Below are 12,441 nucleotides of genomic sequence, written 5' to 3'. Positions count from 1 at the left end.
AAATGCTTATTTTTGGCCGCCGCGTGAGCTCGCCAATGGGCAAAGAAGGCAAAGGAAGGAACTTCCCCTTCACTTTCCAAGAAACCAGTTCCTCAAAACCTAAATAGACCGACCTGGACCTTAGTTGTCTTCCATGGCCGCTCCCTTCCCGGAACTTCCATTGACCACCCTCTCTACTATATCTACACCCGCTCCCACATTGCCTCCTTCAACACCCATCTTCCCAATCTCTCGAAGTATCCACCTTTCTGCAGAAAGTTCGAATTTTCATCTTCAAACTGTTTTTGTTTCGATCTTCGATGGCGTCGCAAAGAACCGAGTCGAGCTTCCACGACTTCTTGCCCACCATGGCCCACAAACTGGGCGGCGAGGGCCTGATCGGGGAGCTGTGTAACGGGTTCAAGCTCTTGGTGGACGGCGACAAAGGGGTCATCACGTTCGATAGCCTCAAGAAGAACTCCGCTCTTATGGGCTTGCAGGACTTGAGCGACGATGATCTGCGGTGTATGCTGAAGGAAGGCGATTTCGACGGCGACGGCGCGCTCAATCAGATGGAGTTCTGCGTCTTGATGTTCAGATTAAGCCCCGAGCTGATGGAGGAGTCGGAGTTTTTGTTGGAGGATGCTCTTCGGAAGGAGTTCTGAGGATTTTCTTGATTTTCTTTTTGTTTGTCTGACTCTTATTGACATTTATATACTGCTCTTGTTGTATTCCTAATTGCTCACCGATTCTTGATCTGGAATGGAATTGTTCAGAGGTAAAACAGAATAAAAGGAATTACAGTATGCTTACTTTGAGCAGCTCCTCTCTTTCCCTTGATTTTGTTTTGTCTGCGCGTGGATGCCTGTGTGATCGTTTGGCGGCACATGATTTGGACATCCTTCACCTTGAAATTGAGTTACTATTTGAACTTGGATTCAGCTATTGGACTGCAGTTCATACGAAAGATCAATGAGCAATTGAGCCATTCGAAAGTGCCAATTCCTGGATGGCGAAGGAGACAATTCTAAGGTCCAACTTAGTTTATGAGACAGAGCTGGAGCTGGTTTGGCATCTAATAAGTTGCTGCAATTTTGCAAACAGCAATTGTCATTTCTTTAGTTGCCTCGAGTTTGCTTATTTTTTGTTGATTCTCGGTCATTCTGAAGGAAAAAGGGGCATTTTTTCATTCTTTCAGCCAAAAAGATGATCCTCAGATGAAGCTAAAGTCCTTAACTTGTTGTGCATCTTGTTGTTCCTCTTTTAGTTCTCGAACAATCTAGTTTACTGCTAAACAGTCCCTAAGCATTCCTTAGGATTGTCATTACTCCCTTCTGGCAGTGCCACATCCATAACCATAAGTAATGTTTAGCTCCACGAAATCCTCAACCACCTTAAATATTATGGGCCCAGGAAGAAAAATGTGCCATGGTATAGTCCTCATGGCGCCATAATTATTAGTGCAAGTGGGAACACAAGCATTCAATGACCAGTTGGACTCTATCTACTTGTTGAGGAGGACAAAAGCCAGAGACGAATTATTTCTTCTCTTCATTAGGAAAACTAAACATTGTTTTATTCATTTTAGGCCATTATTGTTGACTTTGGTCCTGGGTGATGCAATTACGGACATCCCACTTGACCATCTCTGAACGCGCGTTGACTCCTCTGGCGTGAAACGCGGTTAGAAAGTCCAAAACCTGAGTAGGCCACAGTCCATTTGCTTTCCCTTCTTTTGAAGAAAGCAAAACCTACCAAAAGATTCAATTTTTCAACACCAAATCAGTAGTGGTACCCGTACACACTGCAAATTCGTATTAAGGTATTAATATGTGCATCGTGGTGGAGGAATTCTGTCAAACCTGTCGTTATCCGGTGACCCTCTTTGTCAAGGGTTGATCTTTCTTTTTGAAAGGAGACATTCTGGTCCATTTTATTATCATTTGTCAGGTTTCCACTCAGTTTCTTTCTCTCGATTAATTGCCATGAAGATCTCTGTTCTTCTGAAACAGGGCTTAAAGCTGTAAGCGGGGAACATGGGCATCCTCTGTCTCCTGCTTTTCACAGAAAGCTTGATCTGGTTCTCGGGCTTCTCGGTCGCAGTCGACACAGTAAATGCATCTCAATCAATCAGTGATGGGAAGACACTAGTTTCGAGCGGCGGAACCTTCGAATTGGGATTTTTCAGTCCAGGTAATCTCCCGGATCGGTACTTGGGAATTTGGTATAAGAATGTTCCTGTGCGAACCGTTGTCTGGGTAGCAAACAGAAACCAGCCAATCCATGACTCTTCAGGCACGTTGATGGTTGTCAGCACAGGCAATCTGGTCCTCCTCAACCAGAATAGGAGCGTCGTTTGGTCAACTAACTCTACCGAACAGGCCCAAACTCCAGTTTTACAGCTCTTGGATAGCGGAAATCTTGTGCTGAGAGATGATGGAAATGACAGTCCGGATACTTATTTATGGCAAAGCTTTGATTACCCATCTGACACATTTTTGCCGGGCTTGAAGATTGGATGGGATGCAAATAGCAGTCTAGAACGGCACTTAACTTCTTGGAAGAGCCCCGATGACCCGTCTCCTGGAGATTTCACTTGGGGGATGGAGAGAAGTAACTACCCTGAGCTCGTCGCATGGAAGGGATCAAGTAAGTACTTCAGAAGTGGACCTTGGAATGGACTCCGTTTCAGCGGCGCACCACAGTCAGGATCCAATCCTGTCTTTTCATATGAGTTCATAAACAACGGAACTGAGGCGTACCATACATTCGCTGTGGAGAACAAATCTGAGCTCGTTAGGATTGTCGTGAATCAAACTAGCTATCTATGGGAACTCTCCACTTGGAATGAAGATTCTCAAAGCTGGATGCTCTTCCTTTCAGTTCCGAAGGACTATTGTGACAATTATGGCCTTTGTGGTGCCTATAGCAAATGCTTGACCGATAAGTTGCCGTATTGCCAGTGCCTGAAAGGATTTTCGCCCAGGTATCCTGACAAGTGGAACTCAAACGATTGGTCACAAGGATGTGCCAGGGATAAGCTTTTGGGTTGCAATGATGGTGATGGATTTATTAAACATACCCAGATGAAATTGCCAGCTACAACAAATACTTGGCTGGATGGCAGCTTAAGCCTCAAGGACTGCAGAACGAGATGCTTGAAGAACTGTTCATGTACAGCTTACTCAAACTCAGATATTAGAGGGAAAGGAAGCGGTTGTGTGTTGTGGTTTGGTGATCTTATTGATATGAGACAGTATCCAAGTGGCGGCCAAGACATATACATTCGGATGTCAGCTTCTGAAATAGGTATGGACTCTATGTGGCCACTTAAAAGATCTTATCAGGGAATGGATGGTTATAGTAAGTTCTTGATTAGTTTTGACGTATATGCTCTTCATGTGCAATTCAATGGAGCAGGGAAGAGTATGCAAAAACTGTTGATAACTGTCATTGTCGTACCGGCAATTGGATTACTCGCTGCCATGCTCACTGCCCTCTATTGTGTTTTCAGAAGCAGAATGAACTATGGAGGTACACGTGCTTCTTAAGTTGTCTGCAAGTTAACATTACTGCAGCCTTTTGTTTTACTCAATGTCTGAACAGATGAATGGCGACTTCAATATGTTTACTTCCCTTAGGTTACGAACAAAAGAAAGACCTATAGCAATCTTTGAGTTTGATTAGCATTTACAGAGTTCCATGATGCCCCATTGTGACAGTACTTTAGATTTTTTTTTGTCCCTTTACTAGGTGAAGTGTTTTTCTGGACATTTTACATAATAGAGAATAGTTGAGACATATTGAGCTGCTCCACTTATTGCATTACAGCAAGCAAATCTGAGGCAACAGTTGCCAAATTGCAAGAGGGTTCATCCTAGTGGCGGGACTTTCCTGCCTTACAGAAACACTCTGACTTCCATGCTCTGCAGATTACAGATTTTCTTTTTTATTTTTTAATTTCGGCGACATGAGTATTGGATCTTCAGTTTGCTGCTAATCAAATGTGCTTTAATGGAGTTTTCATACTTCCTCTAGTGAATATACTATGCAACCAGTGCATTTGTGTAACATCTTCCAATCATAGAAGTCAGGGTTGATTTGATACGTTTTTGGTTCTTAATCTACTGATATGCCAAAGGCACGTAAAGTGGGAACAGAGAGTAAAAATTGAAAAACGGAGCCAAATAATAATACCCTAAGATCATCTGCTGACTCTTTTGATTAATATCATGAATTGAGTGTTTATTCCCAACATAAGCTTCCCTGTTTTGCATTGATCAGTTAAAAAGCTGCCTCATTTAGGTCGTTAATGGGTACAAACTGCAGATCATGTTTTGCTAAATGAAATGGAGTAATTAGTGTTAAAATTACCCGAACTATTTATCAGCCTTCTCTTGTTTCTTGCATTACATAAATGAATCTTTTCCATTTCAGAGAGAACCGAAAATGTGACAGAGGTTATAGAAAAAGAAGGCCCTGAGGATGACCTGGAGCTCCCACTCTTTGATCTAATCACACTTGCCAAATCCACAAATAATTTTTCGACCGAAAACAAGCTGGGTGAAGGTGGTTTTGGACCTGTATATAAGGTAACTGGAAATATTTTGATTCGATGATCTGAAACACGGAGATGTAGTTACTATTTTAGATCTTGTGGTATGTGACATTTCAGGGTACCCTGGTAGATGGACAAGAAATCGCTGTGAAGAGACTTTCAACTCTCTCTAGACAAGGACTGAAGGAGTTCAAAAATGAAGTCACATTGATTGCAAAACTCCAGCACCGAAACCTAGTGAAGCTCCTTGGTTGTTGCATTCAGGGAGAAGAGAAGATGCTTATCTATGAGTATATGGCAAACAAAAGTTTGGACGCCTTTATCTTTGGTAATTTATTAACTATATTTGGTTCAAATTTGAATTTGTTGTTTTCTTTATTGTAAACATACTTGGAAATTGGACTGAAGTTGAATGACAACGTGCTAGATCCCACAAGAGGTAGACTATTGAATTGGAGTAAGCGGTTCCACATTATCTGTGGTGTTGCAAGGGGCCTTCTTTATCTTCATCAAGATTCAAGATTGAGGATAATACATAGAGATCTCAAAGCGAGTAATGTCTTACTTGATGCTGAGATGAACCCGAAAATTTCAGATTTCGGCCTGGCTAGAATATTTGGTGGAGATCAAACAGAAGGGAATACAAGTAGAGTGGCAGGCACCTAGTACGTATTGTTTCTGCTCATTTTCTAGTGTGGAAAAGTTATTATGCTTCCGTATTTAATGCTGTCCAATTTCGATTGTCCCCCTCAGTGGCTATATGGCACCTGAATATGCAATCGACGGGCTGTTCTCAGTTAAATCAGATGTCTTCAGCTATGGCATTTTGGTCCTAGAGATTATAAGTGGAAAACGAAATAGAGGATTATATCATTTGGAGAGCAACCTCATTGGACATGTAAGTTTTAAGTACTTGAGTTTATTGGTTTATCTGCTGACCAGAGTTGCCTAAAGAATGATTGATTTATCATTGGTGTGTTTTAGGCCTGGGAAATGTACAAATCAGGCAGATCGATCGAACTGATTGATGTGGACTCGGTAGATACATGCACTCTATCCGAAGTGTTGCGATGCATTCATATTGCTCTCTTGTGTCTGCAAGAGCACCCCGAGGATAGGCCAACGATGTCGTATGTCCTAACAATGTTCAGCAGTGAGAATGCACTGCCTGTGCCCAAACAACCTGGCTTCCTCGTGGACAGATATCCACGTAAAGAAAGTTCCTCATCCAGCAAGGTTGAATCATTGTCAGCTAATGAAGTTAGTTTTACACTTCTAGAGGGTCGATAGAAGACCCCATCGACGTGGTTCTGTAAATTCTTGTCGAGATTTATGACCTTGCTCTGATCGTTTTGATAATTTATAGTGTCAGAGAAAAAAAAAGGGGAAGAAACTGTGTATCTTGATGGTCAATGCATGACAGTAGCCGTATGCCTTTAGTTGATGGAAAAGAACCAAACTTGTGCAGAATGATGTGTTCCCTCTTCTCTCAGTAACATAGGAGTTATACAACACAATGTTTTGTTATTGAAGATCTCAGTTGGCAGATCAGATCAGAGGGTGAAATCCGAATCAAGTAAGCAGTATTGCTGGTAGTGCTTTATCAGAGTACAGTTGAGTTGCACCATGAAACTATTGAATTACTATCAAGACCTAAGAGCTGATCGTTTTCTTTAATAGAATTACGGAAACTACCCGGTTTACATCATATCACAAGTTTGTCAAGTGGTTTGGCCTGTACAAACCATTTACAGTTGGACAGGGTCAAATAATACCATGAATACTGAAGAAGTCATGTTGCATGTTTGCGAACTAAACAAGAACAGAAAAATGCAAAACTATGATGTGCTCCCGTCTTCTCATTGGGCCTCTGGAAGTGCGAAAGTGATTTCATTGACTCCTGACGAGTCGACACCAGAACGAGGAATTTCCTCTCTGCGGATTTCTCTCCGCAAGGAAACCTTTCTGTTTAGGCACAACCAAAGAGTTGTCACTACCCAAGTATTCGTAGATCAGCCCTTTTTCATCTCCCTGAATTTAACTCCCTTAGTCCTTGCCTAGAGCTACTTGAAAGTCTCTTCACAACGATTTCTCATCCATCAACAAGTATACCCCGAACCAAAAAAAAAAGGGAAGATTCAATTTCAATTGCAGGATCATTATGATATGCTTCAGATTATCCAGTCCAAGTTTTATTCTACCATGTATACAGGTCCTAAACCGCCTTCACCTAGCTTGTTCGACATCGAAAAATTATTTGTGGATTCATCAATTGAATGTAGGTCGAATAATGGGAGCTCCAAGTCATCGTTGGGGAGGTACTTTCTGCTATCTTCGAAATGGAAAATGGGGGAGGTACTTAGTGCAAGTAAAGAGAAGGCTTGGAAACATGTGATACTGTACGTTCCAATTCTAATCAAGCCAGCAAACAAGCTAATCTATGTGGTATCACCGTATCATGCAACTCTCTGACTATGCCAAATTTGTAGTTACCAAATTCAGACGTAATAACTCTCGTATTCTTTTCTCTTTTCCTCAACCACAATTTTGTTTTTGGCATGAAAAGTACGAATTGTAAGGAGAGTCATGAGAAGACGGTCCTCGAGAGCACAGATTTGTTGGTGACGCGATACATATAGTAAATTCGTCTTCACTACCAGAAAATGGAATTGGACCCTTGCGGAGGCGCGCCACTGCTAGATTTGTCCAATTTGGCACAAAGCTAAGCACAAATCTGAGCAATCGAAAGCAGAGGCGGAAGGATCAGTCGAGCGAGGGAGAGCAAAGCAAGGAGCAATCGATGCTAAACTGAGCGAAGCCAACCAGCAGTCGAGTGAGGGAGAGCAAAGCAAAGAGCAGCCGAGCAGGAGCGAAGCAAGAACGACGAGCGAAGGCGGAAGGAAAGGTTGAGAAGTGTAGGGTTTTTTCAAGGACGAAAAAGGCTACTGAGAAATTCATAAATTGATGCTTCTGTCGTTACGATCACGCCCCCTCGACTCGACGAGCAAGGAGCGAGAAATTCTCTCCCGGGAACCTCAGCGCAGGGATGATCCGGTGTGGTGCGCTCCACGATTGCTTCCGTGGAACCGCCAATCAGCTCCGCCCATTTCCACCGTTTACCTCGATTGAAAGGAAAATGGACGGCGAGGATCCGCGTGCTTATGGGCTCGATTCCACTCTTTCTCCTCCCTTCACTGCATCCCCTCTTAATTAAATTAACTGCACACTTCTCGCTCTTTCCTTCATTTCAAATTTCCCTCCCTCCCTCTCTCTCTCCTCTTTGAAGAGAACTTGAGTTCTTGCGTGACCCGCCCATAACGCGACAAATACTTCAACCGACGAGTTTCCATTTCATTGACCGTCCGTCCCCTGAAAAACCGATCCACCTCCACCCTCACCGCCTTCACCACCCCAGGGGACGCGTTTGTAAAGCCCATCTATATCGCCGGACCAAAATCTGCTCGGACAGAACCTTAATTGCGGTTCATAATCTTAAGAAAAGTTCATAAAACATCCAATATTTACATAGCGTTTAATAAATAAAGGAGCGTATTATTTTTCCTATACTCATGTTACGAGTTTGAAAGTTATTCAAGCCTAGCGCAGTCCGAGGATGATTAAAAAAAAAAACTCTAAAGACGATCGCCACCACAAGAGTTGTCTTTGTTCGGCATAATCATAGAACTAAAGTGCCGATTGAGCCGAAGCCTAGCACATTAAACAGAAAATATATTGTATGCTCATATTCAGCATAATCATAAGTATTGCGACTGGCAAATTGTATGATGGATCCTGGCTCTAGTGGTGAAGTGCAAAATAAAAAATGAAGGAAAGGAAGAAACAGACTTCTTGGCTAGAAAGAGCATTTTGCTTCTAGTGCACAAGGGCTGTTGTGCTCTGCAATAAGCATGCAGAAACTACAAATCAAATTGAATATGGCTTCACAACATCTTCGGTTACTTTAAACGCCTTGACTAAACAGGACATACTTAATACGCGTAAATCTCGATCATTGAGGTATAACCTGTCTCGGGATGTTCCCGAGGGCAAAGGAGACCCACATGGACACATCGTAAACCCTGAGATAAATTGGATGTGTTCGTCAAGCATGAATCAATCAATGGCATATTCGGTTGCCATATAGCCACTGAGGAGTAGAAGAAAGTATTGGAACGCGCATTAAAATGGAATGCAAACCACCCATTTCACTCTATACAGAGGATGCTGCAAGATACTTACTATGTCCCAACCACTCTGCGTTTCCTTCTCTCTCGTCTGCTCCGAATATCCTAGCCATGCCGAAGTCTGAAATTTTGCGGTTCATTTCGTCATCAAGTAGGACACTACTAGCTTTGAGATCCCCGTGGATTATCCTCGGAATTAAATCTCAATGAAGATAAGGTAGTCCCCTAGCAACACCACAGATGATATCGAACCGCTTGTGCCAATCCAACAACTTATGATTTCTTTTGTCTCCAGGCAATGGCTGCATTTTAAATCTAAACTGAAATACATCATCTAGGTTACCTATAATAGAGGCATCCAAGCTTTTGTTAGGCATGTATTGGTAGATCAGCATTTTGTCATCTCCCTGAACGGGACAACCAAGAAGCTTTACTAGATTCCAGTGCTGAAGCTCCGCAATTAGTATGACCTCATTTTTTAACTCCCTTAGTCCTTGGCTAGAGCTAATTTGGAAGTAGTATAACGTGAAAAATAAAACAATGGGAAGATTCAATTCCAGTTGCAGGATCATCATGCTTTGTTTCAGATTATCCAGTCCATCCAAATTTTGTTCTACCTTGTATACAGGTCCAAAACCACATCGCACATCTGTTTCCTCGTCCTTGGATATCTGAATGAGGCTCAGGGTACTACCCACTAAACAATGAGTTGTATCCAGCAATTTGATGTTCCAATACTTTATGATTCCAGCGGTGGTGCTGCAGTTCAGAGGCTTGCTCCGAACGCATCCTTTCGACCAATCATGGAGTTCCATTCATTCGGAATTTTAGGTGTGGCGGCAGCTGGTTAGTTCTGCATTTGCTGCAGGCATCACAAATGCCATAGGTGTCGCAGTAGTCCTTTGGAACAGTTGGGAAGAGCCCCCAGCTTTGAGTCACTTCACTCCACGTGGACCGCTCCCACAAGTAGTTTGCTTGATTCAAGACGGTCCTCGCGAGCACAGATTTGTTGGTAACGTGATACATGTAGTAAATTTCGTCACCATTGGACACGAAGTCATCCCAGAAAATGGAATTGGACCCTTGCTGCGGCGCGCTGCTGGAAGGCCATTCCATGGTCAAGTCCTGAAGTACTTCTCGCCCGGAGCCCTTCCATGCTATGACGTCAGGGACATAACTGTTGTCCATCCCCCAAGTGAAATCTCCCGGAGACGGGTCATCTGGACTCTTCCAAGAAGATAACTGCGGATCGAGACCTATCTTCAAGTCCCATCCAAGCCTCATTTCTGGCAAAAAAGTGTCGGTAGGGTAATTGAAGCTTTGCCACGCATAAGTATCCAAACTGCCATTCTTGTCATCTCTCAGCACAAGATTCCCATTATCTAAGAGCTGTAAAACTGTATTCAAGGCCTGTTCGGTTGTGTTAGCACACCAAACGATACTGCCGTTGCAGCTTAGGAGGACTATATTGCCTGTGCTATTGATCATCAACGTGACGCTGGGATCATTAATTGGGTTGCTTCTATTTGCAACCCAAGCAACAGTTCTAAACGGGACGTTCTTGTACCAAATTCCCAAGTAGCCGCCCATCAAATGGCCGGGACTGAAAAATCCAAGTTCAAAAGTTCCGCCACTCAAAGCTATAGTCTCATCGTCACTTAACGGTTGAGATGCATCAATTGTGTCAACTGCTGCAATGAAGACCAAGAAGCACAAAACCAAGTTTCCTGTGACCAGCAGAAGACACAGGACATCCATCTTCTGTTCAACGTTTAAGCTTTGTGTTTGGAGAGATAAAGAGACTGCCATCTGCGGTGATTAACGTAATTAATGGCCAAAAAAATAGAAGTGCAGACTTGGTGAATGGTTTTTAATTGAACAGAATTGCGTGTTTTCATCATGAAATATCAGCATTTGACTAACAGTAGCGGAAATGAGAGTGATGGTCACTGGTAAGATGTTCATTCTCTGGGCTGGACAGAGAATTCAAATTGCCCTTTTGCATCAGTCTTCGCACCGAAGCCTAGGGAGGAATGCAGTGTGTTCCAACCACCTTGCAATCCTTACAATGTCAAAACTAGTTCCCTTTAAGGTCTTGTTTAAATGCTTTCGGACATGTCAAACGACTACATATTAGAAAAGTCGTTCATAAGCAGAGAAGTTCAATCAGAGAAGTTCCGGTCCTGGACCCAATTCCCGGCGTGTTGACAGAGAAAAGTTGCTCATAAGCAGCGAGAAACTTCTTCACGTCGCCAAGAAAAGAGATGCGCAAAAAGCGCAAACAGTTCAGTTCCATTAAACTACATTATCTCATGTCTTTGTTCCTGTTTTTTTGGTCATTGATTAAGAAATACATTATGGAAGTCAAGCGGAAGAAAATATCGAGGAGGTTGGTCGCAGAGGTACAGGAAGCATTTCGAAAGCGGTCCGCGTTGAGCGATTGCACCGGCATTGTTGACCTCGAATGGAAGATTCTTTAGGAAATTTTACGTAGGATGAGTTATGTGTATGCTCCTCCAATTATTGGAGCTGGTTACTGGCCGGTATGGGCCGAGTTTGGAACAGATTCAACAGAACTTTTGAAGATAACTATTTATCCGGCCCAACATGACCAGTTAAGACATTGTGAGTTTCCTAGCACGTTCCTAGGATTACGAAAGCTGGACAGCCTAGCCTATTTATCTTATTGGACCAAGCTGGACATTTTTTAATAACTTTTAAATAATTTTTTTTATTTTTTCCCTCTTTTCTTTAGGCAAAAAATAGCAGAAACTTTACACAAATCCCCGATTTGAGATTTTCTCTTCTTACTCATTACCGGTTTAGTAATATTCTATTCATCTATTAATTGGAGAAATAATTCATAATCATCCGACTAGGATCAATCGAAAGCAACTCATTAATTATGTATACAATACAACATGCCAAGTACTAAATAACTTGCTAGAAGCACAAGACGGCCAATCAAAAATGTCAAGAAATCCCCAGCTCTAGGGGGATGTCATGTATTAGGATATATGTGGGACTCGAAAGAAATTTTCCAATACCACCAAGAAGAAAAGAGGAAAAAAAAAGAGAAACTGTAAAAAAAAAAATTTTAAAAATGCAAACGTCAATATTATTCATGCCATGTAGGAGAACCGGCATCCACAATAGTAATTTTTAGCTTAAATTGACCGATTAGGCTGAATTGGTGCCTTGTGAAAACGAACTAAATGAGTTCGATCGAAAGGTTTAAGATTGAATTGATACTAATATAATATACTGAGGACTTATTTTGTACTTTTCCCCATGATCAAACAGAAGCCCTAGACAAAGAGCACTCTAAACTCTAACGTGGTTATAAAACCCGAGCTCGCCTTCTTCAAAGGCAAGATCTCGTCAATTTCGCAGAAAGTTGCACCAAATTTTGGCAAAACAAGATTCAGGAGACACATATTTGCAGCATCACGATGACTCATAATACAAAACTTGTTACGAGTTGATAGGTTTGGAGCCCTCTTTCTTTTCTTTTCTAATAGCATGTCTTAAAGGCACCTTATTATCACAGAATTCAGACAAACATCAATTGTTTCTTCGATTTAAAGAGCATAGACTTGAGGGCAGACATTTTTCAAGCAGTGTGGCTTCAAATGCTCTGTTGCCTCGGCTGATCCTCGCACCATACCTCCAAAAAGTACAATACATGAGTTCATTCCAAACAGATCATATAGTTATATT

The 12,441-nt window shown here is 42.2% G+C and overlaps 3 protein-coding genes across 4 annotated transcripts; 2 read left to right on the top strand and 1 right to left on the bottom strand.

Moving 5' to 3' along the window:
• The first annotated feature begins 76 nt into the window (after positions 1–76).
• Positions 77–785, top strand: LOC115733028 (calcium-binding protein KRP1-like). Its single transcript, XM_030663701.2, has one exon. It carries the CDS (start codon positions 300–302, stop codon positions 642–644), a length of 345 nt encoding a protein of 114 aa, XP_030519561.1. The 5' UTR covers positions 77–299; the 3' UTR covers positions 645–785.
• A 727-nt stretch (positions 786–1,512) lies between these two features.
• LOC115731417 (G-type lectin S-receptor-like serine/threonine-protein kinase At4g27290) lies at positions 1,513–6,002 on the top strand. 2 transcript variants are annotated; one of them, XM_048274288.1, is made up of 8 exons: positions 1,513–1,801; positions 1,930–3,288; positions 3,400–3,513; positions 4,417–4,571; positions 4,655–4,865; positions 4,965–5,202; positions 5,291–5,435; positions 5,522–6,002. In XM_048274288.1, exons 2-8 carry the CDS (start codon positions 2,016–2,018, stop codon positions 5,825–5,827), a joined length of 2,442 nt encoding a protein of 813 aa, XP_048130245.1. In that variant the 5' UTR covers positions 1,513–1,801; positions 1,930–2,015; the 3' UTR covers positions 5,828–6,002. The 2 variants fall into 2 exon arrangements, with proteins under 2 accessions (XP_048130245.1, XP_030517938.2); XM_030662078.2 differs by having other exon boundaries at positions 1,513–3,288.
• Positions 6,003–8,924: 2,922 nt separating this feature from the next.
• Positions 8,925–10,572, bottom strand: LOC115731416 (G-type lectin S-receptor-like serine/threonine-protein kinase At1g11330). Its single transcript, XM_030662077.2, has 2 exons — positions 9,959–10,572; positions 8,925–9,537 (listed from the first exon to the last, which is right to left on the bottom strand). The coding sequence occupies exons 1-2, from the start codon at positions 10,528–10,530 to the stop codon at positions 8,925–8,927; spliced, it is 1,185 nt and encodes a 394-aa protein (XP_030517937.1). The 5' UTR covers positions 10,531–10,572.
• Positions 10,573–12,441: the final 1,869 nt, after the last annotated feature.

The sequence above is a fragment of the Rhodamnia argentea genome, chromosome 2 (assembly GCF_020921035.1).
Source record: "Rhodamnia argentea isolate NSW1041297 chromosome 2, ASM2092103v1, whole genome shotgun sequence".
Lineage (NCBI taxonomy): Eukaryota > Viridiplantae > Streptophyta > Magnoliopsida > Myrtales > Myrtaceae > Rhodamnia > Rhodamnia argentea.
Note: the sequence above shows the minus strand (reverse complement) of the source record. Positions and strands in the feature narration are given on the sequence as shown.